General features: G+C 38.2%; 1 protein-coding gene across 3 annotated transcripts in view; it reads left to right on the top strand.

Annotated features, from left to right (window-relative positions):
* The first annotated feature begins 1240 nt into the window (after window positions 1-1240).
* Window positions 1241-27534, top strand: part of STIL (STIL centriolar assembly protein) — a 46820-nt gene continuing 20526 nt past the window's right edge. For 2 of the 3 annotated variants that reach the window (XM_079776828.1, XM_079776826.1), the window contains exons 1-12: window positions 1241-1513; window positions 3133-3219; window positions 5555-5662; window positions 8520-8632; window positions 8939-9126; window positions 9553-9800; window positions 12867-12950; window positions 15606-15692; window positions 19985-20135; window positions 22746-22855; window positions 24272-24386; window positions 25575-26540. In XM_079776828.1, coding sequence (XP_079632954.1) covers window positions 3209-3219; window positions 5555-5662; window positions 8520-8632; window positions 8939-9126; window positions 9553-9800; window positions 12867-12950; window positions 15606-15692; window positions 19985-20135; window positions 22746-22855; window positions 24272-24386; window positions 25575-26540 — 2181 coding nt within the window. In that variant the 5' untranslated portion in view covers window positions 1241-1513; window positions 3133-3208. Of the gene's footprint in view, window positions 1757-3132; window positions 3220-5554; window positions 5663-8519; window positions 8633-8938; window positions 9127-9552; window positions 9801-12866; window positions 12951-15605; window positions 15693-19984; window positions 20136-22745; window positions 22856-24271; window positions 24387-25574; window positions 26541-27534 lie in introns of all 3 variants that reach the window. The other variant, XM_079776827.1, reaches the window with a different exon arrangement.

Genomic DNA, 27534 nt, shown 5'->3' with positions numbered 1-27534 from the left:
TACAATATTATTAAAGTCCTTCATTTATTTAGATTGTCTTAGTTTTTAAAGTAGTGTCATTTTTCTGTTCCATGATCCTATTCACCATACCACATTAAATTTAGTTGTCATATCGCTTTAGGCGCCTTGACTAGTTTCTGACTTCCCTTGCTTTTGATAACTTTGACAGTTTTTAGTACAGGTCAGGGATTTTATAGGATTCCCCATGATTGGAATTGATCTGATGTTCTTCCCGAGACTGAGATATAGGTTATTGGAAGGAAGACACTAAAGTGCCATTTTCATCACAGCGTAAGTGTACATACTATCAACATGACCCATCACTAATGTTAGTCTTGATTATGTGGCTGAAATATGTTGGTCAGATTTCTCCCCTGTAAATTTACTGCCACCTCCCCCTTCCATACTGTACACTTTGGAAGGATGTCACTATGTCCCGGGGTAGGGAATTATGTGTTATGCTTATCTCTTCTTTTTTGTCTAATTCATATAATCTTACATTTCTCTTTCCGATATCTTAAAGTAGTTTTAAAGAAAATTAGAGGAAAGTAAGTGGCATTTCAAATCCTGACTCACTAGTTTGTGCGATCTTTAACCCTACTTTGATGGTTAGGACAATTATGTAAGAAAAGGGCCGAGAAGGCCTAATTAACCAATATTAATTGTGGAGATACTTATACAAGTCACACCAATATTAATATTAATACCATATGCCTCATAATATACACATATGCCATATATATTATACCATATGCCATTAATATATGAAGAAATTTTCTTAAAAGATATTTGTTATGGAAAAGCGGGCGCTTCTTAGGAAAATACTGGGAGAAATCTTTTGCCAATTCAAGTAAAGGGTTTCTCCCGCTTCTCCTCGCGGAAAGACGACAAAGGAAGCGAGCACTTCCTCCGCCAGGCTCACTTCGGCCAGGCTGGGCTTTTCATTGCGCGTGTGCAAGGCCCGCCCCACCCCGGAACTTAACCGTTTAAGAAAATCAAGTGTTTAAATCCTCCGGAACCTGATCCTGGAACCCCGGTGTCGACCTCATTTCTCTAAGGAGGCTTGGGATTGGTCGGACGCTGGCCTGTTCGGGGCGCTGATTGGCTGGTTCCCAAGCCCGTCGCGGAGAACGTGCGTAATGCTTCCAGCACCGCCCCTGCGCCCTGATGGGTCGGGTTTCTGACCAGTCAGCGGGCGCGGCGCGGGTTTCGGTTCGACGAGCTAGTGTTTGCCGCCTCAGTTCCCGCGACCCCAACGTCTCAGGGCGGAGTCGGTGGAGGCGTTTCCTGGAGCCAACCTCTGTTTCGGTTCAACAAACAGATCCGGCCTCAACGGAGGTTGCGGTGATTCGGGCTTCATGCTTCGGTTTCCACGGAGAGGCCGAAGCGGGGACCGGAGGAGGACCGTGGGCGACGTTCAGGACCCCGCGTTGGGTTCAGCCCTCCAGGAGCCGGCGGAACTAGTGGGATGAATAAGCGGATCACGGATTCCTGGAGAATCACTTTTGCTTAGGTATGTGAAAGCGGTTTTCAGTCGATGACGTGCTGTTTATAGTTGTTTGCACTGAGAAATTTTCTTGAGGACTGAAACCCTCGATGCTCGTTAATCCCCCATTGTCTAGCTCAAACAGCTACATAGTAAGGGATCGGTTAATGTTTGCAGTTCGTGGTCCACTGTAAATAACGTGTAAACAAGCAAGTGTGAAAATGCTATGTGTATGAACACAGGCGAAAATGAAATCACCATGATGTCTAGGTAGGAGATGGTTTTACAGAGGAAGTAGTGTTAGAGTTGGATTGTGAAGGATGTTGGGGGTTTACCAGGGCATTCCAAGTAAAGGGGACAGACAGTCTGTGCAGGTACTCAGACTCGGGGAACTGCAAGTGTTCAGTTGGAATGGGATGTAGGATGAGTGGATAAGGGAACCAGTTGGAATAATAGGGTGGACCAGATTGTGATGGTTTTTTGTTCTGTATATAAAGAAGAGCCATCAACTTTTAAAGCAGGAAAATATTTAGGTCAGATTTATATAGAAATAACCTTCTAGCAGCACTGTGGGGAGTTTACAGTAAATCTGGTGAGTTGATGAAGTCAAGGAACTAGGTGGAGATGGAAAGACAGAAATTTTATGGGGAAGATGAAGGAGAGGTAAGGATGACTTGATGATTTCTATTTGACACAGGATGCCATTGTCCAAGGAGAATATATTTTGCTAGGTATAGGTGTTATGTGGTTTTAGTTTCCCTAGCTTTAATTGCTTGGGTGGTACTGGGAGAATAAACTGTCTCATGTGTATTGTTTTATATACCCAACTAGAGGCCCGATGAGCGAAATTCATGCAAGGGGCTTGGACCTCACATCCCCGGCTTCGCACGGAAGGTCATCCGGCTGTCCAGTCTAATTAACATATTATGCTTTTATTATTATAGATTGATTTCAGGGAGGAAGGGAGAGGAAGAGAGAGAGAGATAGAAACATCATTAATGAGAGAGAAATATGGAGTTTTAAACCTCTTCTGCTTAATGGCATTTTATAGTGTTACAGTGAGTTACAGTGATCAAGAAGCTAAATACTGTTATCCATGACAACCAAGAATCATAGAAGGGCTTTAGAGTTTAAAACTTGCATCCACAGAAGCTCTTCATGAAGTCCAGATATCTCCAAGAGGATCTTAGTCAACCTTACAAGGGCATTTTCAATAGAATTTTGTTCTTGTAAATATTTTCAGCCTCTGAGTTTATCCAAAAAATATCTTCTAGCCCTAGCTGGTTTGGCTAAGTGGTTAGAGCATCGATCTCGGGTTCAATTCCAGTTTAAGGCACATACCTTGGTTGTAGGCTCAATCTCCGGCACAGGTCGGGGTGTGTGGGAGAAGCAACCAATCAATGTGACTCTCTCACATCATATTTCTCTCGGTCTCTACCCCTCCCTTCCATTCTCTCGAAAAACCAATGACAAAAATAGCCTCGGGTGAGGATTAACCAAATAATAATAATAATAATAATAAATATCTTCTAAATAATGAATAGGTACAATAAGTAACCTAAGTTTGTCTGTAATTTGTTAATAAGTGGTTAAATCGTGTGTGTTTTTTTTATTTTGTCACTCATTAGTAATACTCTCTTCTTTAGGATACTGAGCATTTGAAATTTAATAATTCATTCACCAACTATTGTGGAGCCTCTATATCTTCGTGCAGGGTCCCAGATGAACACCAGGTATAGAAATATTTTTATACAACTTTTTTTACAGCTGCTCACATAACTTGGAAAGATAGGGTGAAATAGAAGAAAAAAAAATTAGAATCAGGAAAATCTGGGTCTGTGTCTCAGCCCTGCCACTTATTAGGTGGATGCCCTTGATCAAATTAATTAACTTCACTAAGCCTCAGTTTCCTCATCTGTAAATTGGGGATAGTAATTTCTTTGTAACAGAAGGGTTTTTGTGAATGGTTAAATAAGATTACTAAAGGGTCTGGCACATAGTAGGCACTTGGTAAATTTTAGTCTCATTCCCTCCTTCCCTTATTTTAGTTTCACAGAGGATTTTTTTATTGATAGAAAATAGTACCTAAACTCTTAAGGTTAAAAATTTATTTATATCCTAGACAAGTGGGAAAGTGCTTGGGTTCCTTGCTTCTAAACCCTAATTCCGTGGTGGGAAAAATTTCACATTGGAGATACCTAGTTGCCTTAAATGTCCCTAAGCCTTTTTCCAGGATACTGTGGAGTAGGAAGGAGGAGCTTGCCACCTGTCTCCAGTTTTCTCAGTCTGTCAGTACTAAGGGGACCATGCAAATTGACTGTGTTATTTGCTTCTTTGGATCATTTATTGTTCTTTTTTCCCTCAGGGAAGAACAATTAGTGCTGACAAGTGAATTATTTTCTTCTAAACTAGAATCGCATCCATGAGTGACCTTTATTCTCTGTATTGCCTTTCTTTGTGCCAGATGTTCTTGATGAAGACAATGGAAACGTGACCCAAAGAGGCTATCATATGTCTTTCACTTATTTTTGGCCCTTCTGTTCTACTGCCATCTCTTATTCTTTGAAAATTTGTCAACAGTTCTTCTCTTTGCTAACTTATTTTTGGGTCAAATTTATTCCTTATATTCTTGGTAAAAAAAATATATGTCTTTAAAACTGATTATTCCTGGCATATTCAATTCTAGTATTTTTGTGTGTGTTTGTAAAAATAATACTCAACTCTAGTTTTCTGTTGATTGGTTTGTTTGTTTAGTAAAGCTTCTGGTTTTCAGTAATCTATGGATTTTAGGATAGCAATATTGAATTATTTTGAAGTTACAAACTGCTTTAAATAGCTGGTAGCCATGCATTTCATTTCCTGAGAAAAAATTCTTATATACATACATGCAAAATTTTGCATCCAATTAAAGGGTGTTTTTGTCTCCCCTGCCTCCAAAGTCTAAGTGTATACCTTAGATTAAGCAAAAGATTCACAACATTTATTGAAATCTTACTGTGCCAGGTACTTAGCGTGCATTATTCTTAATTACTTTTTACAAGAAACCTATGAATTGTAAATACTATTATTACCTTCCTCTTTTTTTTTCTTAAATGAGGAAACTGTAGCCTAGAGAGGTTAACCAAGCTAAAGTTATACAATTGGTAAGTGGTATAGCCAGGATTTAAACCTGATGTGACTTCTACTCTATACTACGATGAAGTAAACCTGAAGTAGTGTAGATTGGGCTTCAAAGGTACTATGGAATACTGAGAGCAAAAAGAAATACCTAACTAATATTTATAATAAGCCAGGAATTTTTCTAGAATACTGATATTATCCTGTTTAACAGGTGAGGAAACTGAGGCACAGAGACATTAAATAACTTGATTAAGTTCACACAGCTAGCAAATTTTGAAGCTAGGTTTTAGACCTAAACAGTTGATCTCCAGACTTTTTTTTTAAATCCTCCCTGGAGGATGTATTGATTTTAGAGGAAGCGGGAAACATGATGTGCCCTGACGGGGAATCAAACCCACAACCTTTTGGCATACAGGACGATGCTCCAACCAACGGAATCACCCAGCCAGGCCACTCTTCAGACTTTTTTTTTTCTTTTTAATATATTTTTATTGATTTCAGAGAGGAAGGGAGAGAGAGAAACATCAGTGATGAGAGAGAATCATTGATCGGCTGCCTCCTGCACACCCCCTACTGGGGATGGAGCCTGCAACCCCAGGTATGTGCCCTGACCAGGAATCAAACTGACCTCCTAGTCATGACTTATACTGTTTTTCTGTTATTAAAAGAGGATTTTATAAGATTAGTACTCCTGGTTCTTTTTTTAAAAACTTGCATATATGTAAATTTATGTATGCATAAGAAAAAAGCTATACCTAAATTTATAGTGCTTCTCTTGATAGTAGCTACAAGTGATTTTTTTCTTCTACTTTTTAAAAATATTTTCAACTCTTCTAAAATAACAAAAGTAATCTGCAAAACTTCATCATATAAAGTTAAACTGTTTCTTATAACATTTCTACTAAGTTTGCTTTTCATTGTTCTTTGATTTGAAAATTTTCTTTTAAGGTTTTCTTCAAGCAGGATGGTACCATTTTATTTTCCTCCATCAAAATGTGCACTTTGGAACCCAATGCCAATTGGAGATTTCATCAATTTACATCTTAATTACTACAGGTATAAGATGTTTCTCTTTTCAGTTCAAACCAGTAAAAACAGGAGTCAAAACAGTGTTTAAGGCAAAATTGATAACTCTGACTAATTTTATTTTTTTACTTTCCTATTCAGAGTTTCTTCCCTTTTGCTGCTTCTTAAATATATTCTTCATGCTTTTGAGAAATAATTTCAGTTAAAATAGTCTGCAAACCTAAAGTTCTAAGTATTATAAGAATTCAAAAGAGACTAAATAATAAAAACTGTAAGGATTTTTTATAATGCTTCAATTCACCATGATGTCTTTGTATAGCATTAAAAAGATTGAATTGATTTTGAGTGATTAGACCATATTAGAAGGAATATATAATACCATAAATATGGCCAGGATCTTGAAAAAAAGACATAGAAACTTAGGCTTAAAGTGTTAGAAAATAGAGATCCATTGAGATTTTGTTATATAAGGGGGTTTCTTGTTAAAAGCAGAATTTTTTTTTAAATATATTTTATTGATTTTTTACAGAGAGGAAGAGAGAGGGATAGAGAGTTAGAAACATCGATGAGAGAGAAACATCGATCAGCTGCCTCCTGCACACCCCACACTGGGGATGTGCCCGCAACCAAGGTACATGCCCTTAACCGGAATCGAACCCGGGACCCTTGAGTCCGCAGGCTGACGCTCTATCCACTGAGCCAAACCGGCTTCGGCTAAAAGCAGAATTTTAAGGATGGATCATAGTAGGGAAAACTTAGAGTCAGCCTAGCTGTGAGATGGTTTTGCTGTTATATAAGAAACAGATTTATGCCATATTGGTTTAAGGAGCTATAACTGGAATCATACCTCTTAGAGGGTCAAATCCTAACTTTACTATTTCTTTTTTTTTTTTTTTTAATTTATTGATCTTAGAGAGGAAGGGAGAGGGAGAGAGAGAGATAGAAACATCAATGATGAGAGAGAATCACTGATCGGCTGCCTCCTGCACGCCCCGCACTGGGGATCGAGCCCGCAACCCCAGGCATGTGCCCTTGGCCGGAATCGAACCTGGGACCCTTCAGTCCGCAGGCCGACGCTCTATCCACTGAGCCAAACCAGCCAGGGCCTAACTTTACTATTTCTTATTTATGTGACCTCAGTAAAGTAGCTAAGGATCAATTTCCTTATTTATAAGATGGGGATAATGATAACTTGTTTCATAGTACTCTCATAAGGCTTAAATGAGTCACTCTATAAAGAATCAGTCGGCACAGTGCCTGGAACATAGGAAGTTTTCAATAAATAGCTATTATAAGGGTTTAGAGCAGTATTGAGATCAAGAGGAAAGAATGAAACAAGGTGGTTTTGAAGAAACAGTTTATAGCATTTGATGATCTACTGAATAGAAGAACTAAAGGGAAGATACAAGTCAGAGAGTATTTGAGGGAAAGGTGGTATCTGACAAACAGTCTTTGAGAAGTTCAATTAAATATTTGTTAGACTTGTTCATGCTTTTCTCCTTGTCTCTCTGTATTTCCTATTAATCTTTCTGTGCTACATTTTGAGCAATTCCTTTTGTTCTTCAACTCTATTTTCTTTGTAGCTGTGCTTAGTTGCCATCTAACCTGTTCATTTAGGTTTTTTAAACATGGAAGTATAGTATACCAGTATGTGAAAGATTCTTTATAATATACCAGAGGCCCTGTGTACAAATTCGTGCACAGATGGGGTCTGGCCAGCCTGCCCCAACCAGCCCCAATCAGGCCAGCAGGGGGGAGGGGCCACAGGGCAGTTGGCTGGCCCCGCACCCTGGTTAATCTCCTGTTTGAACTCCTGGTCGAGGGGACAATTTGCATATTAGCCTTTTATTATGTAGTATATGTATAGTTTATAGAATAATAAACATTTGTGTACCTATCCCCAGTTGATTATATAATCCTCTGAGTTTTTAATTGATTCTATTTTTAAGTCTGCAAGTCTTTTGTGTGTTTTTTTCAAATTGGCTAGTATTTTTTTAAATATATATATATATATATATAAAATATATTTTTATTGATTTTTTTTTTACAGAGAGGAAGGGAGAGAGATAGTTAGAAACATTGATGAGAGAAACATCGATCAGCTGCCTCCTGCGCGCCCCCTACTGGGGATCGAGCCAGCAACCAACGTACATGCCCTCGACCCGAATCGAACCCAGGACCTTTCAATCCATGGCCTGACGCTCTAACCACTGAGAAAACCGGTCAGGGCTAGTATTTTTTTTTTTTTTTAATATATTTTATTGATTTTTTACAGAGAGGAAGAGAGAGGGATAGAGAGTTAGAAACATCGATGAGAGAGAAACATCGATCAGCTGCCTCCTGCACACCCCCTACTGGGGATGTGCCCGCAACCAAGGTACATGCCCTTGACCGGAATCGAACCCGGGACCCTTGAGTCCGCAGGCCGACGCTCTACCCACTGAGCCAAACCGGTTTCGGCAGGGCTAGTATTTTTAATAGAATCTTGTTCCTTGCTCATATTTTAGTCCCTTTTATATTTCTTTAAACATTCGGATAATATTTATTTTTGTTTTATATTTAATACTAGATAAGAAAACAATGGATGTGACTATTTGTCAAATTTTACAAAAACAGGAGGCTAGCCTCATAGTTTCTCATCCCCTGTTCTGATTCATAAAAGTAAGCAAGTGCCTGGAGAACAGATATATCCTCAGTGTCTGCTTATTGTAGTTCTGATTTCCAGGCAGCCCTTCCTATGCCCTGCCTTTGACCCTGGGATTTTCCGACAATGATTTTTCTGTATATATTTAAAGATGTGAGTTATATTTCAGACAGCATTTCATGGCAGGAGGGTTTTTTAGGATATCAGATCCACTGCCTTTATAAAAGACTTGTTGTTTTTCAGAAATCCAAAACTTGTGGTAACTGAAAAGACAATCCGACTTGCTTGTCGACATGCTAAGCAGAATAAAAAGAACTTGCCATGCTTTTTACTTGGTTCTCTCACAGTAGATGAAGGTAATATACTTTAAAAAAATTATTTTTATTACTATAGTAGAGTTTATGTTTACTGATCTAGCCAATTATTGTAATATATTTTGTGCTAATGTTCTTTGCTGTATGCCAGTTATGAAAAAGATTAAAACTTGACACTATTCATCACAGATTTCACAGTCTAGTCAGGTGGAAAAATATATGTATATGCTAAGAGTTTAGTGTTACCATTAGTATGAATACAGTGTTTTGCTATAACGTATGCTTGCTTGATTGGTTTTACATTTTTAGTTGGTATGCTATATAATAATTGCTATTTTTGTACTTTAGATGAAGAAAGTGTGATATTGACAGTAGATCGCTTTGATCCTGGTCGAGAAGTACCTGGATGCTCAGAAAGAACCCCTACTGCTTCTCTTCCTGGGGACTTTGTGATTCCATGCAAAGTCCAAACTAATGGACTTTGTTCAAAAGAAATAATAGTTCACAATGCAGATGACTTCAGTTCAGCTTTTAAGGTCAGATTTGTTGACAACTTGATTATTCATAATTCAACACAAGAATCAAACTATGTTATATTTTAATAAATCCATATTTACTAAGTATTCTTAATAATTTGTTGAGCTAAAATGCAATTATATGTGGTTTTTGTGGGCAGAAATCCTAGATAGATAATATGGGTAGCATTCCAGAAGAGGAAGCAGTGTGACCAGGATAGCTAAGAGCAGTGTGTGCTCAGGTTGACTTTATTGGTATAGATTTTTGCTGGATTTGTGTGTAGTCAGATTGGAATATTAGTTTGGCCAGCTTATAGAGAGCCTTGTCTGCCAGGTTAATGAATTTGAACTTTGTCATATGGGTCATGTAGAGTCATTGAAAGTTTCTGAAAAGAGGAAATAATAATTGTATAATTCTAAAATAATTGTATAATGTTGACTCCTCAGGCTCTGCAGCACCATGTACAAAGCAAAGATTCCTTGGATTGTGGTAAACTGCTTTCCCTAAGAGCTCATATCACTTCCAGAGAGAGTTTGGACAATGTGGATTTTGACTTACATTGGGCAGCAGTAACTCTAGCAAATACCTTTAAATGTATACCGGTGAAGCCCATCTCCATTATTCCTACAGCTCTGGCAAGAAACTTGAGCAGTAATCTGAACATTTCTCAAGTTCAAGGTATCTATAAATATGGGTAAGTAAAAGATCTATTAATATAAAATTTTAAATGTTGGTCACATTAGTATATTTTCACGATATGTAAATAATCTTATATAATAAAAGGATAATACACAAATTGACCCTAACGGCGGAACAACTGGTCACTATGATGCGCACTGACCACCAGGGAGCAGACGTTCAACGCAGGAGCTGCCCTCTGGTGGTCAGTGCGCTTCCACATGGGGAGCGCAGCTCAGCTAGAACCCGGCTCATGGCTGGCCAGTGCAGTGGCGGTGGCTGGAGCCTCTCCCACCTCCGCCTCCAAGGCAGCGCTAAGCCGTTAGTCGGACATCCCCTGGGCTCCCGGGCTGCCAGAGATGTCTGACTGCCAGCTTAGGCCCGATCCCCAGAGAGCGGGCCTAAGCCATCAGTCGGACATCCCCCAAGTGGTCCTGGACTGCGAGAGGGCTCAGGCCAGGCTAAGGGACCCTCTCCAAGTGCATGAATTTTTGTGCACCAGGCCTCTAGTATGAAATAATTGTGTAGTCAGTTTATATGCCAGAGATCTGCAATGCTAAGGAAGATGGAAATGGAATTATTAATTTTTTGCTGAGTATAGTTTTCTTTCAAAGAGTTGTGCCTACCACACCCAAAAAATTTGTGGTAAAAATTATATTAAAATTGGTAGTATTCTGTGATTTGAAAATACAAGGAAAAATTATTCTCTATAATACCATTTTATTCCTTGTATTTTGCCTAGGTTTTAGGTCATCTTTTTTTTTACACTGTCTTTTTTTTTTCCTTGACAACAGCCTGATTATGAGCCTAAAAGAGGCTTTAGAATTTCTTCATTATTAAATCATTTCATTATTAATAATGAGCATTGCAGATAGAGAAAGGAGATAAATAATAATTTGTAGTACTTTTGCTTACCAAATTGTCAACCACTTGAGGGTGGAGTTTCCTCACATAGCTGGAGCAGTATCCTCTCCAGCTTCCTATCAGCACTCGTAGTTTCTTAGGAAATGTAAGCCAAATTGCATGCTTTCTGCTCCTCAGCAGGGCTGCTTCCCTGAATCCTCATCTACTTTCTTTACCCATTGTCTACTGAGCTAGATTAGACAAAGTAAGCACCCTCTGCTTTAAAGTCTAAGCAGTTCACTCTGGCTTCCTTTCCCACTAGACTCCACCCTAGTTCCTGTTAGGTCTCTAGAGCCAGAAATGTTTGCCAAGGTACACTCAACTCCAAGTCTTATTCTCTAAAAAAATACCTCTTCAAAAGAGGGTAAGGAGAAGGGAGGATTTTCTTTTCAGAGGGTTCCTGGAACAGCAAGGAAGATCCCATTTTGAATCCCACGTGCTGACCTTTCTGGTTGGAATGGCATTAAAAAAAAAGTATTGGTAGATTCCAGAATCATGGAATGGTTAAATGTGATGGTGATAAAAATGTCTGAATTAAGTGTAACATTTAATTTACATGGAGTGTCCTGGCCAGTGTGAGCAACTGAGCAGCGGTTAGAGCGTTGGCCCGAGGATCAAAGGGTCTCGGGTTTGATTCCCAGTCAAGGGCATTTACCTGGATTGCAGGTTTCATCCCCAATCCCACTTGGGGTGAGTGTGGGAGGCAACCACTGGATGCATCTCCCTCATGTTGATGTTTCTCTCCCTCCCTCCTTTCCACTCTTCCACTCTTTCTGAAAAGCAATGGAAAAATATCCTTGGGTGAGGATTAATAAAAAACAACAGAAAAGTAATTTCCTTGGAGTAGGAAAGTGATTCTCAGTTGGGACATGGGAATTTGTGTTAATTAACAAAAATATTAATTTGTTATCCTTAGTACCCATGCCCATCTACTAGTAAATTACTTTTCTCTAAATTATCCTTCTGTGACCCCTTGGCATGCTACCAGTAACCAATGATGTTCAATATTCTAATTTTCCATTCTCCTTGCCCCTTATTTTCTATAATTATGTATTAAATTTGTAACATTTCCCCTTTTCCTTGACCACATTCATTTGTTTACCCTAATTTATTAGGATCCATTATGGAATAGGTATTATGTTAGACACGAATTAAATGGATTTTTAAAAGGCATACTTATTGTCCATTAAGTATATTAATGTGTAAATATGATGTGGGTAAAGATAATAGGGGATTATGTACAGTATAGGGGAAGCAGGAAGGTATGTGTGAATTGCCTGAGAAAATCATGGAAAACCTTAGGTGGTTCTTTTAGAGAGTAGGAATTTATCAGGTAGGCAAGACAAAAGAGTTTACAAAGTATGTATAAGTGTCATCGATAAATCCTGACAACTCAGGCTTAATCATCTTGTTACATGGCCTGATAAAATCATTATCTTTGTGTTTTAGGGTTATTATAGCAATTGAATATATCCTCAGTAGACTATTGAGACTTAATATCACAAATAGCATTGTTTTAACTTTTGTATTTTAATGCCATATCAATAAAATTCACTCTCCACAATTCTACTGTAGTTATTCATATCCTTAAAACTTACTGTAAGTAATAAACATAATAACAAAGTATAAATATATTATAATATCCTTTTAGAGTTTAGTGAACTTTTGAGTTCTATCATGATAGTTCCAAAGTTCTGTGATAGTGGTTGGAGGACTATAGTACATGAAGGTTGAATATATCTCACCTAATTCAACTTCCTTCAGTGAGAAGTCACATCTGTTGCAGTCTTGTCAAGTCACCTGGATGTTTGAACACTTATAGTAAAAGGAAATTCACTTCTCCCTGGGAAGCGTATATGGTTCTGAAATTGTTAGCCTTGATTTTATTTCTTTTGATTAAAATAAGTTGACACTTTTGGAGCAAAAACTTTTTAAAGGATGTGTAATTTTCAATGACCATTTTAATAGATTGAATTTTAAGATATTGAATATCTTTAATCTCCTCTTACTGGAGTACTTTTTTATACTTTGAACTGTTTTCTTTGTATACATGTGTGTGAAAGAAATTATTCATTTGAATTATCTCCCTTGCTTAAAATGTGCTTCAGCACTCAGATGATCTCTTTTAAAGGTAAAATGTACATACTTAACAGTTATTACACGAATGTTTTCTGTTTAGATATCTTACCATGGATGAAACACGCAAATTGTTACTTTTGCTGGAATCTGATCCCAAGGTTTATTCTCTACCATTAGTGGGAATGTAAGTGTTGCATTATTTATGAAAACCTTTTCAGCCACATATGTGTTCAAATGTATATGATAAACATACTATGAATATCTAATTAATAGTTCGATTACCTTATAAAGCCACAACAGCCAATGATTCTTAAGTTTTCTTATTTTAATAGCAGAATCCAATTTTTGTCCAATCTTAGGAAGAACTTCAGTGTATAAAACATAAAGTTGGGCTCTTCTGGTTGAAGTCAAAGCATTGGAGCCTGATTTCTTTAACTTTCTTCACTACCCACTGTCCTGAAGGCACCTTGAAGAACACAGGGCTAGAATAACACTTTAAATTCACTGTCGGGCAATTTTGTAGGACTTCCCTGAATGTTGATGGTTTTCTCTTTTGAGTTAGTGATTAATGACATTTAAACAAATTATTCAGTCAAAAATTTATATTCATTCCATATTTATTGGGTGCTTATCATATGTATAGTATTATGTTTGGTGCTGTGTTAAGATTTAAAGCTCCTCAAGAGATTTAGAATCAAGGCGAGGTGATGAAATATTCAAATATTTATGCGTAGAGAAATAATAAGGAAGTATATGGTTTGCTTTGAAATGAGCAACATATCAATAGTGAGCACTATTAGTACTTGTAAGAGAAATGATGTGGACATTTTCTTAGGAAATGTGGACATTTCCTCTCTTGAGCTGGATCTTTAAGTGTTTGGATCATAGAAGGGAGGCTTGGTGGAGAGGGAACCCATGTGAGGAAATAGTATGTGCAAAGTTTAAAAATGAGAATACACAAATGTTCTGTGGGTTATGAAATCTACTGAATTCTGTTTGCTTTGCTTCTGGTATTGGCTATGGGCTTTTGATGCTAAGTGAATATTTTTTAATTGAATTTATTGGGGTGACATCTATACTAATAAAAGGGTAATATGCAAATTGGTCAGGACGCCCTCACAGTAACGACCGAACAGCAGGCTGTATGGGGCGACCAAACGACTAAACAGCAGGCTGCTTGGGGTGACCAGGCCGGCAGAGGTGAGCAGTTAGGGGTGACCAGGCCGGCAGAGGTGAGCAGTTAGTGGCGACCAGGTCGGCAGGGGGCGGGCAGTTGGGGGTGACCAGGCCAGTGGGGGGGGGGGCAGTAGGGGCTACCAGGCCAGCGGGGGGGGGGGGCAGTAGGGGCTACCAGGCCGGCAGGGGGGGGCAGTAGGGGCTACCAGGCCAGCAGGGGGGCAGTTGGGGGCGATCAGGCCGGCAGGCAGAGGCGGTTAGGGGTGATCAGGCTGGCAGGGGGGCGGGCAGTTAGGGGCAATCAGGCAGGCAGGCAGGTGAGCAGTTAGAAGCCAGCGGTCCCAGATTGTGAGCGGGATCTCGGATTAGAGAGGATGCAGGCTGGGCTGAGGGGCACCCCTCCAACCCCCCCCCCGCGTCCACGAATTTTATGCACCGGGCCTCTAGTTGATTAATAAGATTATATAGGCTGCAGGTGTACAATTTTAGTATACATCATCTGTATATTGTATTGTGTGTTTACCACCCAAGTCAAGTCTCCTTCCATCACCATTTGTCCCCTGTGCCCTCTTATACCTCCCTCATACTCCCTTTCCCTCTGGTAATCATCATATTTTTGTCTAAGCGTTTGTGTAGAGTTTTGTGCTTAATCCCTTCACCTTTTTCACCCAGCCCGCCAACCCCTCTCCCCTCTGACAGCTGTCAATCTGTTTTCTATATATGAGTCTGTTTCTCTTGTTTGTTAGTGTATTTTGTTCATTAGATTCTACATATGAATGAAATCATGTACTTTTCTTTCTCACTAAATGAATATTTATTAAGAGCCTTTTATGTTTCAGGCTACTTATGTATGTTACAGTATTTAATCCTCTCAGTAACTATTATTTTGGACTTGTTAACCATTTTCTCTCCCACTATTTTCCCTTCATCTCAGGTGGGAAAGGATTGAGAGAAAGAAGCTCTCTACTTATATACTAGAGGTCCAGTGCACGAAATTCATGCTCGGGGGAGCGGGGGCGGGGGGGGGGGGGCGGGCGTCCCTTAGCCTGGCCTGCAATCCAGGACCCCTCAGGGGATGTCTGACTACCTCTTGCATCTGGAACCACTGGCTCCTAACTGCTCGCCTGCCTGATCACCCCTAACCGCCTCTGCCTCACCCTGCACCCGGGACCCAGGATTCCCTCCTCCGGCCGGTCGCAGGCACCCAGGACCCTGGCCGGCTTCACCTGGGCTGGCCACAGCCGCAGGGGACCATGGGGAGGGTGGCTTGTCCCTTTCCCAGGCCACAGGTGCAGGCACAGCCGCCAGCGCCAGGGACCACAGGGTGGTCAGCTTGTACCTCTCCTGGGCCGCAGTCTGGCTGGTCCCCATTCCTCTCTCCCCAGTGTTGAGTGTCTGAGCAGTTCCTGCGTGAGGGCACAAGGGTGTGAGGGTGTGACGACCATTTGCATATTAGCTCTTTATTATATAGGAGGATTTGTATCTATTCTCTCTCTTAATTATTATGGTCTAGTGTTCATAGATTTCTTATTTATGAGGTCTTTAACGTATTGCTGGTGAATGCTAAAAATCTCTGCCATATTACTCTAACAACATAATCTAAAGTATATTAAGTATCAATTTGTAAATGACTATAGTTTTTTATTTCTATTTTTTCTTTTAGATGGCTCTCTGGCATTATACATATCTATAGTCCTCAGGTGTGGGCTTGCTGCTTGCGATACATGTTCAATTCCTCTATTCGAGAAAGGCAAGTGATATTGTAGTATTTTATTATGATCTTTTCCTCCATTCATATTTTATTGGTCTTAAAATTGATGTGGAGCCTAACCTTTTATAATACTTATAAACTAGAAGAACAAGCACATTAGAAAAACAAAGCTTATATTAAATAGGAATAACACCAAAGGTGAGGTCACACCATATTTGGAAATATGAAGGAATTTCCTTGCCTAATGCAGAACTGTAACACAAAAGAAAACTTTTTAGGAGTGGGGGGAACACCCTAGACATTATCTACTCCAGCATTCTATTTTATAAATAAAGAGATTAATTTTCAGTGAAATGGATGAAATGAGTTTGAATTTGTTACAAGTGTTTTATTGAGTTACACAGTGATACTACTAGCACTCTAAGAAATATTGGAGAGGAAATGTTTGATTTTATTCCTGGAACTAAAGTACAAGCATTGGAATTAATAGGGACACTTTATTTATAACCTCACCTCCTCATTTAATTTTGTTACTTTGTACAAAATTTTTTAAATTCTCACCTGAGGATACCACTCTTTGCTTCGCACCTTCTTCATCTATTTAGTGAAAATTCCAAGGTGTGTTTTTGTCTACCTTGGATGGCTATAATACACTTTGGAAAAAAAACTTTATTCAAATATATAGTAATAAATCAGACAAACATAAATAAAGATACACAATAAAAATATCTTCTACCACATTCCACCAGACCCTATCCGCAGAGACAATCTGCTGTTAAATAGTATTTTGTGCTTCCTTCCTGCAACATGCAGTGCACAATCCGCTGGCCTATAAAAATTAAGTCACAAATGGGAGCATACCGTTCTTTTCTGTATGTTGCTTTTTACTCTATATCATTATTCCTTGTAGATTATTACATCTTAGCATGTACAGATTTAACACATTTTAAAAATGAATAGTAAATAATATATACCACATTTTAAAAACTTGTCCTTTTTTGTATTTATCTTTGCATATTTTGGAATATTTGTAGAATAAATTCCTAAAAGTGGTCTTTCTTGTCAAAGAGTATAATTTTAAATTTTGGTAGACAATGCTAAATTGCCCTTCAGAAAGACTGCCAATTTATTGTCTGGCCAGCTTGGCTCAGTGGTTGAGAGTCAACCTATGAACCAGGAGATTTGATTCCAATCAGGGCACATTCCTGGGTTACAGGCTTGATCCCCAGTGCAGGGTGTGTAGGAGGTAGCCGCTCAATGAATCTCTTGTTTCTATCTCTCCCTCTTCCTTCCTCTTTGAAATCAAGTATAATAAATTTTTTAAAAGAAGACTGCTAATTTAGAATTCTTCCAACAGTGTTTGAGAGTGCATGTTTTCTCTATCCCCTCACTAACACTGTGGAACAGATACTTAGTGAGCACCTACTATGTACCCAGTACTGTTCATGATATTGGGAATGAGGCAGGAAGCAAAATGAAGACCCTGTAGATATAGGCAGTAAATAGAACATATAAGTAAAATAAATAGTATTTAACAAGGTGATGAGTTGTGGAGAAAAATAAGCTGAGGAGGAGGATGTGTATCTGGATGGTAGTGGTAGGTAAAGAGGAACAATTTTATATAGGATAGACAGGCAGGCAAAGACTTGAGGTGAGGGTGTAAGCCATTTGGCTGCCTGGGGCAGTCTGAAGGAGGTGATACATTAAGTCCAAAGGCCATGGTGGAACATCACCTTACATCTTTTTTTAAATCTTCACCTGAGGATATGTTTTTATTGATTTTAGAGAGAGGGGGGAGGAGAGAGAAACACTGATGTGAGAAACATCCATCAGTTGCCTCCCCAACAGGGGATCGAACCTAGGTATGATCCCTGACTGAGAATTGAACCAACAACTTTTTGGTGTACAGGACGACATTCCAACCAATTGAGCCACCCAGCCAGGCCTCACCTTGCATCTTAAAGGAACAGCAAGGAAGCCAGTGTGGCTGGAGAGGAATGATGAGGGAAAGGGGAGGTGGTAACAAGACTTCAGAGAGGTAATGGTAATGGTCTTTTCCAATCTATAACAATAATAGCGTAATATGCTAATTAGACCGGACGTCCTTCCAGACGAAGCCGGGGCTGCAAGGGAAGCCCAGGTCCCAGGTACCTTCCAGCAGCAGGAGGGAAGCCCGGGTGCCAAAGGGAAGCTGGTGCCGGCAGCCGGGGGAAGGAAAGCCTACTCTTGCACGAATTTCATGCATCGGGCCTCTAGTGTTTTATAACCACCTTCTGGGAAGTTGTCATTCATGTCTCCTGCCATTATTCTCTTGGATTGTGCATCTTTTTACATTGCTTTGAAAGAGCTTACTACCTTTTTCTCATTCTATTTAGTCATGTTCCACATAGCAACATTTTGGGCAACAACAAACCACACATAGACTATGGTATATAGTATCACCTAGGTGTGTAGTAGGTTATAACATCTAGGGTTTGTGTAAGTACACTCAGTGATGTTCACACAACAGTGAAATAGCCTAACAATGCATTTCTTAGAATGTGTCCCTATCATTAAGCAGTGCATGACTGTGTGTATGTATTTGTAGAATAAATTCCTAAAAGTATTCTTTCTGGTTAAAGAGTGTAATTTTAAATTTTGGTATACAATGCTAAATTGCCCTTCAAAAAGACTGCCATGTATGGATACACACACTTCGAATAATTATAAAGGCAGTGTTTATTAAAATACAGTTCATTTTCATAATTTAGCTAATGGCTATTAAAGTTTATATACATTTTTTGGGACACCCTGTATATGTAAAATATGTAGAGAAATAATATTTATATTTATATGGCAAAACTTTTTTCCCTCCTGATTGTCATTTGACTTAACTTTGGTTAATGATTTTTTTCTAAACAGACTTTTTAAAAAAAGTCATATTTATAAACTTTTTTCCTATCTTGCTTAGAAAGGATTTGCCCACTCCAGGAGTATTTATTAAAGTGAAAAAAATCTCTTGTGCTTTCTTCAGATGCTTTTCAAGTTCTACTTTTTACCCTTTATTTCTAACTTTACAAGATAGTTTTATTTGCAATAAAACAAATGTTCATTTTAGTGTATTTTTACAGTTATTTATCAATGACTGGTCTTGCTTTAAGTTCTTATTGACAGTAAATGCTCAGTAAAATTAATTTTGAGGCTCAATATGTGTTCGGTATGAAACATTAAGGAATTTCTTTGATACTTGAATTCTTTAATTACTGCTAACGCTTTCAAGGAAGGCTTGAACCAGAGAAGAGTCAGCACTGCTTAGCGTAGCTTGGGTATTTTAGAGCATTCTGATCAGTGATCTTGGCTAACCCCAGAGAAAGAAGTTGGGCAGAATAAGCATTCTGCCTCTCCAGCCTTCGCTGCTTTGTTTTGTTTGTAGTGTAATATATCCCCAAACTATTTCTTCTTTTAACATTTTATAAAGTAGGGACAACTACTGAAGGTATTATTGAATAGTTGGTTTTAGTATATATTTTAAAGACTCTTGATGACTTTTTGTTATGTGGTGAATAATAAAATAAATGTTCACTTTATATGTGTTTATAATAGTGAAACATTGTAAGTAAAGTCTAGGAAAATCAATAATGACATATCTAAAATCATAATACTGGTAGTTGCTAAAAAAAAGAATAAGGATGTCTGAGTTGTAATATCGAATAATGACATGGAAAGAAATCCAGGATAGTTAAATAAGAAATAGCAGTTGCAAGTCGTGTGTATAGTATGGACTCGTTTTTGTTAAATTCTATAAAATGTTCTTGTATGCCTAGGAGAAAATCTGGAAGTATATATACTAAACTGGAGACTGGAATGGGGTAGTTTTCATTTTCTATTTTATATTCTTGTCTTGTTTGAAGTTTTTACAAGATATTTTTTTTCATAATGTATTTAAAAATTAAAAATTGCCTTGGCTGGGTTAACTCCATTGGTTAGAGCATCGTCCCAATATGCCAAGGTTTCAGGTTTGATCCCTGGTCAGGGCACATGCAAGAATCAACCAATAAATGCATAAATAAGTGAGATGACAAATCAGTGTTTCTCTCTCTCCTTCTCTCTCTTCCTCTCTCTCACCCTCCTCTCTACCCCTTCCTCTCTCTCTCACCCTCCTCTCTCTTAGAAAAAAAATCATTGAAATTATAAATTAATAGCATTAAAAAGTAAGCATTAATTTGCTCCCCAGTTTTCTCCCAAAAATTTTAGTCAGTCTATTAACTAGATTGAGAGATTCATATGAAGTTCTTTGAGTATACTCTTGTTATCCTCAGTACATTTTAATTAAATGACATTTTTTCATCCAGGGTTTTTTCAGAATCTGGAAATTTCATTATAGTTCTATATTCTGTGACACATAAGGATCCTGAGTTTTATGAATGCCTCCCTTGCGATGGCAGGTTATCTGACCTTCGATTCCAGCTACTAACCAGCAAGGAAACATTACATCTTTTTAAAGTAAGTGATTTGATTTGTTTGATGATAAGCCCAATACCCAAAGTAACTATTAGGCTTTGTGTATTTATAATCAATCTTACTGAATATTACATTATTCATCTATGGTTAATTTTGCTTTATTAATTTGAGGTCATATTTCCAGAACTAAATTATAATATGGGGTCAAAGGTTATCCACAGAATAGCTTGCCTTTTTTTTTAATCCTAAAACCTTTGAACACGATATCAATAATTTATATGTTGTATCATTTTATGATACAGAGAGTTAATTTGTAATTTTAGTGTTTTGTCCTAATTATTACTTTTAAAATATAGGGGTGTAACTGATGGTTTCTCACACTTAAAAGTCAGTGTTAATCATATGTAATCCCAGGAATCAGAATATATTGTTGCTGTATCTAATAAATACATAAAAATACATACGTGTCATTTTGTAAAAACATTAAAAATCACTTTTCAGTAAAATGGTTAGTTCTAGGTCTCAGATCAATAATAAAAAATTTTCAGTTGCTCCGACGGTTGTGGGTTATTGTTAAGCTGATTAATAATAAAAAATTTTCTGCATTTTATTACAAAAAATATTGAGTAACTGAATAACCATGTGTTTTCATTCAGATCTTATTTTGTGCCTGATTTCATTTTATTTATAGGTTGTATCAGTTTATGAATTAAGTTTTTGCATTTTAATTGTAAATATAATCATCTTAAGCAAAATCTAATTTATTTCTATTTTAGAAACATCAGTTACTCATTTTATTCTTTAGGTTGTATCATCAGTTTAAAGTTGCCATTTTAACTGAATCCCTGTTTATTGAGGGAGTTACATAATACAGGTGATTAATACTTTACTTTTGTAGCAGGGACATGGACAGTATAAAAGAAGTAGTTACATAAAAATAGAACTACCATGCAGTCCAGCAGTTTAACTGCTGGGTATTTATCTGAAGGAAATGAAAACACTAATTCAAAAGGATAACTGCACCCCCATGTTCATTGCAGCATTATTTACAATAGCTGAGGCATGGAAGCAACCCTAAGTGTCCATCAATAGGTGAATGAATAAAGAAAACATGGTACATATATACAATGGAATATTATTCAGCCTTTAAAAACAAGGAAATTTTGCCATTTGTCACTTAGTATATGAAGGCATATGCTAAGAAATAGAGAAAGACAAATAGCATATGATCTCATTTATATGTGGAATTTAAAAAAATAAAAAGTAACTACAGAGAACAGATTGGTGGTTGCCAGAGGTGGGGTTAGGGAGGTGAGAGAAATGGGTGAAGGTTCTATAAAGGTACAAACTTCCAGCTATAAAATAAGTAGGTTCGAGAGATGTAATGTACAGCCTGATGACTATAATTACTATATTGTATACAATTGATCATTGAACAACATGGGTTTGAATTGCACAGCTCCACTTATGTGCAGATTTATTTATTTTCAATTGACCAGTGCAGTTCAAACCCACACTGTTCAAGGGTCAACTCTGAGGTTGGTAATCTGGGTATGCCAGAGGGCCAACTATCGTTATATGTGTATTTTCCTGTTCAGGAGGTCGGCACCCCTAGTCCCATGTTGCTTAAGAGTCAGTTATATTTGAAAGTTGCTAAGAGAGTAGATCTTAAAAGTTCTCATCATAAGAAAAAAAAATTTTACTTAACACCTATTATCTGAATGGGATAATAGGTGTTAATACAATTACTGTAGTGAGCATTTCATAATATATACAGATATCGAGTCTCACTATGTTGTACCCTGAAACTAATGCTATATGTCAATCATCCTATGTAATAAAAGCCTAATATGCAAATTGTCCCCTTGACCAGGAGTTCAACTGGGAATTTGCTCGCTATGACGTGGGCTGACCACCAGGGGGTGGCGCGGAACATGGCGGGCGTTGGCGGTGCCCTGTGACCTCTCACTGGCTACCTGGGGGTGGGGGTGATGGGGACTGAGGTGCAGTGAGAATGCGGGGTGTCCACCAAGCTCGCTCTCACTTCCCCTGCTCCTCTACCCCGGGATGCCAGGGCTCATTTGCCAGGGAAGGCCCCACGCTCAGGTGCCACGCGCCCACAATGAGCCTACCCCGCACCTGCGTGGCCTCTTCTGGGTGAGCTGGGCTCCCCATGGGTTCGTGCAGAAGCCGGTCTACAAGGCCAGCCATGAGAGAGCGCTCTGCCCGCCTGGCTTCAGTGCGGCACTGCTGGGCGGCCCAGAGGCCCATGCTGCACCCTGACCCATGGCATCCAGCCGTGCTCACCGCATCTCCACGTGGGAACTTAGGTGCCGTGACTCAGGCGGAGGGGGGCGTGCAGGGGCCCGGGGGCCCAGGTGCTGCCCAAGGCCCAGAGGTCAGCTGGGACCTGCCCTTCCATGCCATACGCTCACGCTTGGATCGCCAACCAGGCCTAGGGACCACACCCATGCACAAATTTCGTGCACTGGGCCTCTAGTATCACAATAAAATGCTTTTTTTTAAAAAGGTTACAGTAATCAGCAATCTCCCTCCCCCCAGTATTTCAGAGCTACTTTTCATCTAAATAAAATTTTCTGGTGTTATACATCTCAAATTTCACATCTCAAAATATGACCTACTTTATTTCAGAATGTTGAACCTTCTGACAAGAATCCAATACATTTTGAACTGAGTGCTAAAAGCCAAAATGCAGAAACAGAGTTTTTCAACAAAGTTTGTAAAAATCTTTCAATTAAAAGGTAAATGATATACTTTTATTATCATTGTACTTTGAAGTTATTTTCATTAGTTTTTGATGAGTAATTAAATTAACTCCCTAATTATTTCTGATGAAACTGTTTATATATCTTATGTATCATATATGTTTTTGCTTGTTTCTTCCCTTCCTTGTAGTTTTAAAACTTGGGCCTAGCAGGTAAACTACTTTACAAAAATAATTTCTCTACTGAAAAAGAAACAGTTTGATTTAAACTTTTAAAGCAAATACATTTGGGGAATGAATATTAATTAAATAACGGCTTGTGACTTTGGGGGGCAGTATATCATCCATCCATGCTGCCTGCTGTCTGCTGAGGTGTTTTAATTTGCATCTTGGTCTTTGGCAGTAGGTTTGTACAGGTTCCTGCTGCAATGTGATCTCTTTACCCTGTTCAGGTCACTGGCTCTCTGTGTCATATCCATGCTGCACTGAGGTGTATGGGATATCATTCTGTATTCTCCATATCATTCTTGGGTGTGGGGAGAGAGCTTTGTGGGACTGGTACAGACCCTTCTGCTTAAACGCACTGTGCAGACATTCTCATTGTTTCATTGTGGCACCTTGGCACAGAAAGAACATCATGTTTGCCTCTCTAGACTACCAGGGCTTGGGGCAAAGGTCTGTCTCTCTTGCAGGTCTACATGGAGCTTCTGTTCTTTTTGCTAGGGAGGTAGGATGCAAGACCCTTTCTTAGGGAATCCATTAATGTCTAAGCTCTCTTAGCTTCTTTCTGGCTTTTATTTCCTCTTCCCTAACCCATCCTATTGAGACTTTATCTAGTTTAGGATGCAAAAAAACCCTGATGTATGTAGTTTTCCAAATTTTAGTCTTAAATTCTAATTTTAGCTTTTGAAACTCAGTACCAGCTCTCTGTTCTCTGCTGGGTCCTGCCACCTGTGATACACTAATTGCACTGACTAATGGCGGGAGGTACCTCAATTAATGTCTCAGAGTATTTTCCCATCACAGATATAAGTACATAGGAAATATAATTCCTTACTTGATTTAACATAGTGAGTGTTTAAGATAGTGAATACATATTTATCACCAGATTATAAAGTTTTTGATGGCAGGTGCTATGCTTGCTTTATTTCTACATTCCTCCTAGTGGTTAAACAAAAGATGCTCAGTAACTGTTGATTTCTTGTAACATTAAGAATAACTAGGTTAAATATGCCATGTTCAGACAAAGGGGTATTTTAATGCATAATTGGGCCAGCTGTCCTGGGCAACTAACATAGGCCTGAAAAATGAAATAATCTGTGGTTGTCAGACACTAAGTTAAATGACCCAAATATGACTGGGTTACGAAAGGACTTTCTTCAACTTCAAAAAGAAAGAACAAACAAATACTCCATTACTGAACACTTTTTCTTATTTCCCCTCTACTCTTTAGGTCTGTCCAAAAGTTATCTCCAGGGAAAATGCCAATAAATGATCATGACTCTGGTGTTGAAGATGAAGATTTTTCTCCAAGACCAATACCTAGTCCTCATCCAGTGAGTCAGAAGGTATCACTGAACTTAAAAAGTACTCACCTTGGTGGTTAGAAATCTAAAATTCTCTTCATGTTAAAGCACTCAATAATGCAACCTAAAATTTACTGAAATTTTATTCTAAGATATATCTACCTATATGTATATGGCTATCTAGATCTATATATATTCCTCACAGGTAAATATAATTATTTTATGTATTAATACATACACTCACACACACACACACATACACATACATATACATATACACACACACACACACACACACGTGTGTCATAAGTACATATTATTCCCAGAGAAAACTGAGACACAGATTGGTTAAGTTACTTGCCCAGTATTACATAGCTAGTAAGTAGTAAAACTGGAATTCTGATTGAGAAGGTTTGGTTTCAGAATCTGGTGTTTTTAACCCATATAGACTCGACATTCCATGCTATATCACCAAAGCTTGACATTGGGTCTTACTACCATATTCTGAGAAAACATTCTACTTGCTTTTGGAGATTAATTGCTAATATCTCCGGCCATAATTTTTTTATTGCAGCCAACCAGTGGGTTATTTTAGAATTGTTGTGCCTTAATTGACTAATGGCTTATTAGAAGGAAAAGGAATGGGAAAGATTTTTTAAAAGTAATATCAAGTTATAACCAAATTTAAACAGTGAATATTTTGTTACTCTTCTCTGCTCTCTTCCAACTCTTTTAGTTGGTATCAGTAAAAAATATCTGAATAATTTTGCTGAGTGGAAAAATATTCTGAAATATTTATTGGAAGATTCTTTGTTATTCAAGATTCAGAAACATTATTTGCTACTAAATCTGTTGAAGCATTTTGCCTGTGATAATTTTTTTGCAGAAACAGTAAAAATGGCTATTGTAAAACAGTTTCTCATACTGTGATCTGTGACCTAAGCAACATTAATCAGTGTCCCAATAAAAGAAGTTCCATCATTATATAAGTTTGTGAGATGCTTAGTTTCATTCTTTTCAGGCAAGGACCTTGTTTATTTTGCCCACAATTGTATTACTAGTGCCTAGCACATAGAAGATGCCCAGAAAATATTCATCAACTATCTAGATAAAGAATAAACCCTTTTTGATAAGTAACTATATAACTTGGGAAATACTGGTCTAAGAAAAGTGAAGCATGTCTTTCTCCTAAGAAATACTTTTCCTCTTTCATTTTTTTCTCATTTATAGGTTTCTAAGATCCAACCATCAGTTCCAGAACTTTCACTTGTGTTGGATAGCAATTTTACTGACTCAAACCCTCTGCCTAATCCTTTGGAAATGGTGAATAATGAAAATCCTTTGTTGATTAACCAGTCTGAACATTTGGAACCACTGCAATCCCAGCTTTATGATGAGAAACACAGCCCAGAAGCCGAAGTAGGAGAGCCTTCCTTGAAAGGGCTTCCAAATCAATTAAGCCAGGGCACTGCTCCTTTGAGACACTGCAAAATTCAACAGCTAGCTACCTGCCACAATGAGAACACCCAGATAAGAAGCAATATTAAACCCTCTTCTCTTAATGGGCCACCTACTGATGCATCTGAAAAGCTTCAAACAGTTTCTTCTGGAAATGCACACGAACAAGAGTATTCTATAAGATCTTCTACATTTAATTCCAGGCAGTGTTCTCATGCCCCACAGTCCCACCCACACAATTTTACTTTTTTACCTCATAATTCAGGAAAACCAATGGAATTTCAGATACCTACTCCTCCATCACCATCTTACTATTCCACAAATGTTTGCAATTGTTGTCAGCATCATGGCCATATTCGGTATAGTCCAATAAATTCTTGGCAAGGAATGAATACAGTAGGATCCATTCAAGACCTCCAGTCTGAAGCACTTCAAAAGCATACATTATTTCACCCAAGTGGATGTCCAGCTGTGTGCCATCATGCATTCTATTCTTCAAGTAGTCCAATAGCTTTGAGACCTCAAGGAAGCATGGGTGGTGGTTCTCCCCACAGCAATGTAGAGCCGTCGCCTGTAGCAAGACTACCCTCACATGTGGACTCCTATAACCTGCGGCCTTGTGCAGTGTGCATGCACACACCGAAGACTGAGTCAGATAATGGAATGATGGGACTGTCTCCAGATGCATATAGGTTCCTCACAGAACAAGACAGACAGCTGAGACTACTTCAGGCACAGGTTTGCTGGGAGCTTTCTTCTTTAAAATTTCTGGTATTAAAGTGGTTTCTGAAAAATAATCAGCAACTCTTCAGTAATTATATGTTATGGAGTAGAATTGTAGAATGACAGAACTAGAAGGAGCCTTGGAAACTGAATTCTGGCCCTTGTTTTACATCTAAGTAAAATGAGGATTAGAGAGAGAAAATAACCTACATAATGACACATTGCTAATTGGGAGTAGAATCAGGACTAGAAAACAAGCCTTTTTCTGTTTTGTGCATATCCTATCCTACAACATAATTGTATTTTTCTTTTCATTTTTTGCCTCTAATGAAAAGTCTATATACCTTACTAAACCTTTATGGACAACTAAATACAGGGTAGGGCAAAAGTTGGTTTACAGTTGCTCGTATGTAAAAATAATACAAGAATAAACTGTTTTGCACATACTCACAACTGTAAACCTACTTTTGCCCCGCCCTGTATAAGGGCTGCACAATGGATTCTGATACAGTTCTAGTTTGTGAACCCTATATAGTATGTATACTTAACCCTTAGAGAAGAGTTTTAGAACCTCTTTAGTGTATCTATAATAGATTTGTTCCACTCATTTTATTCTGAAAGTTTCCTTTCCTCTGGTCTTTATGGCAAAGTTCTTAGTCTTTTAATGATATTCTTGCACAGTTGAGTCTTTAAGTATTGCCTTTTTTTCTTTTTCTTACTGACAACCCTCTTCCGCATACCTACCCCAGATCATTCCTTCCTTCCTTTCCACCCAGTGCAAATGGAAACAACCCAAAATATACTTCATGTTTCTTTCCATGATCCTGTAGCTATGCAAATATATGTATAATGGGAAATATATACATGATATTTTTTTAATCTTTTTTATAAAATTGGAATTATAGTGTTTGCATTTTACAAAACCAAAAGATAATGACATTTTTCAAATTCTGCCTAAGAATGCTTTAGATATGACACCTGAGAAAAATTTAGCTTTGCTGTGTGTTTT

The sequence above is a fragment of the Cnephaeus nilssonii genome, assembly GCF_951640355.1.
Source record: "Cnephaeus nilssonii genome assembly, chromosome: 7".
Taxonomy (NCBI): domain Eukaryota; kingdom Metazoa; phylum Chordata; class Mammalia; order Chiroptera; family Vespertilionidae; genus Cnephaeus; species Cnephaeus nilssonii.
The sequence above is the reverse complement of the archived record's forward strand: the minus strand, read 5'-3'. Positions and strand labels throughout refer to the sequence as shown.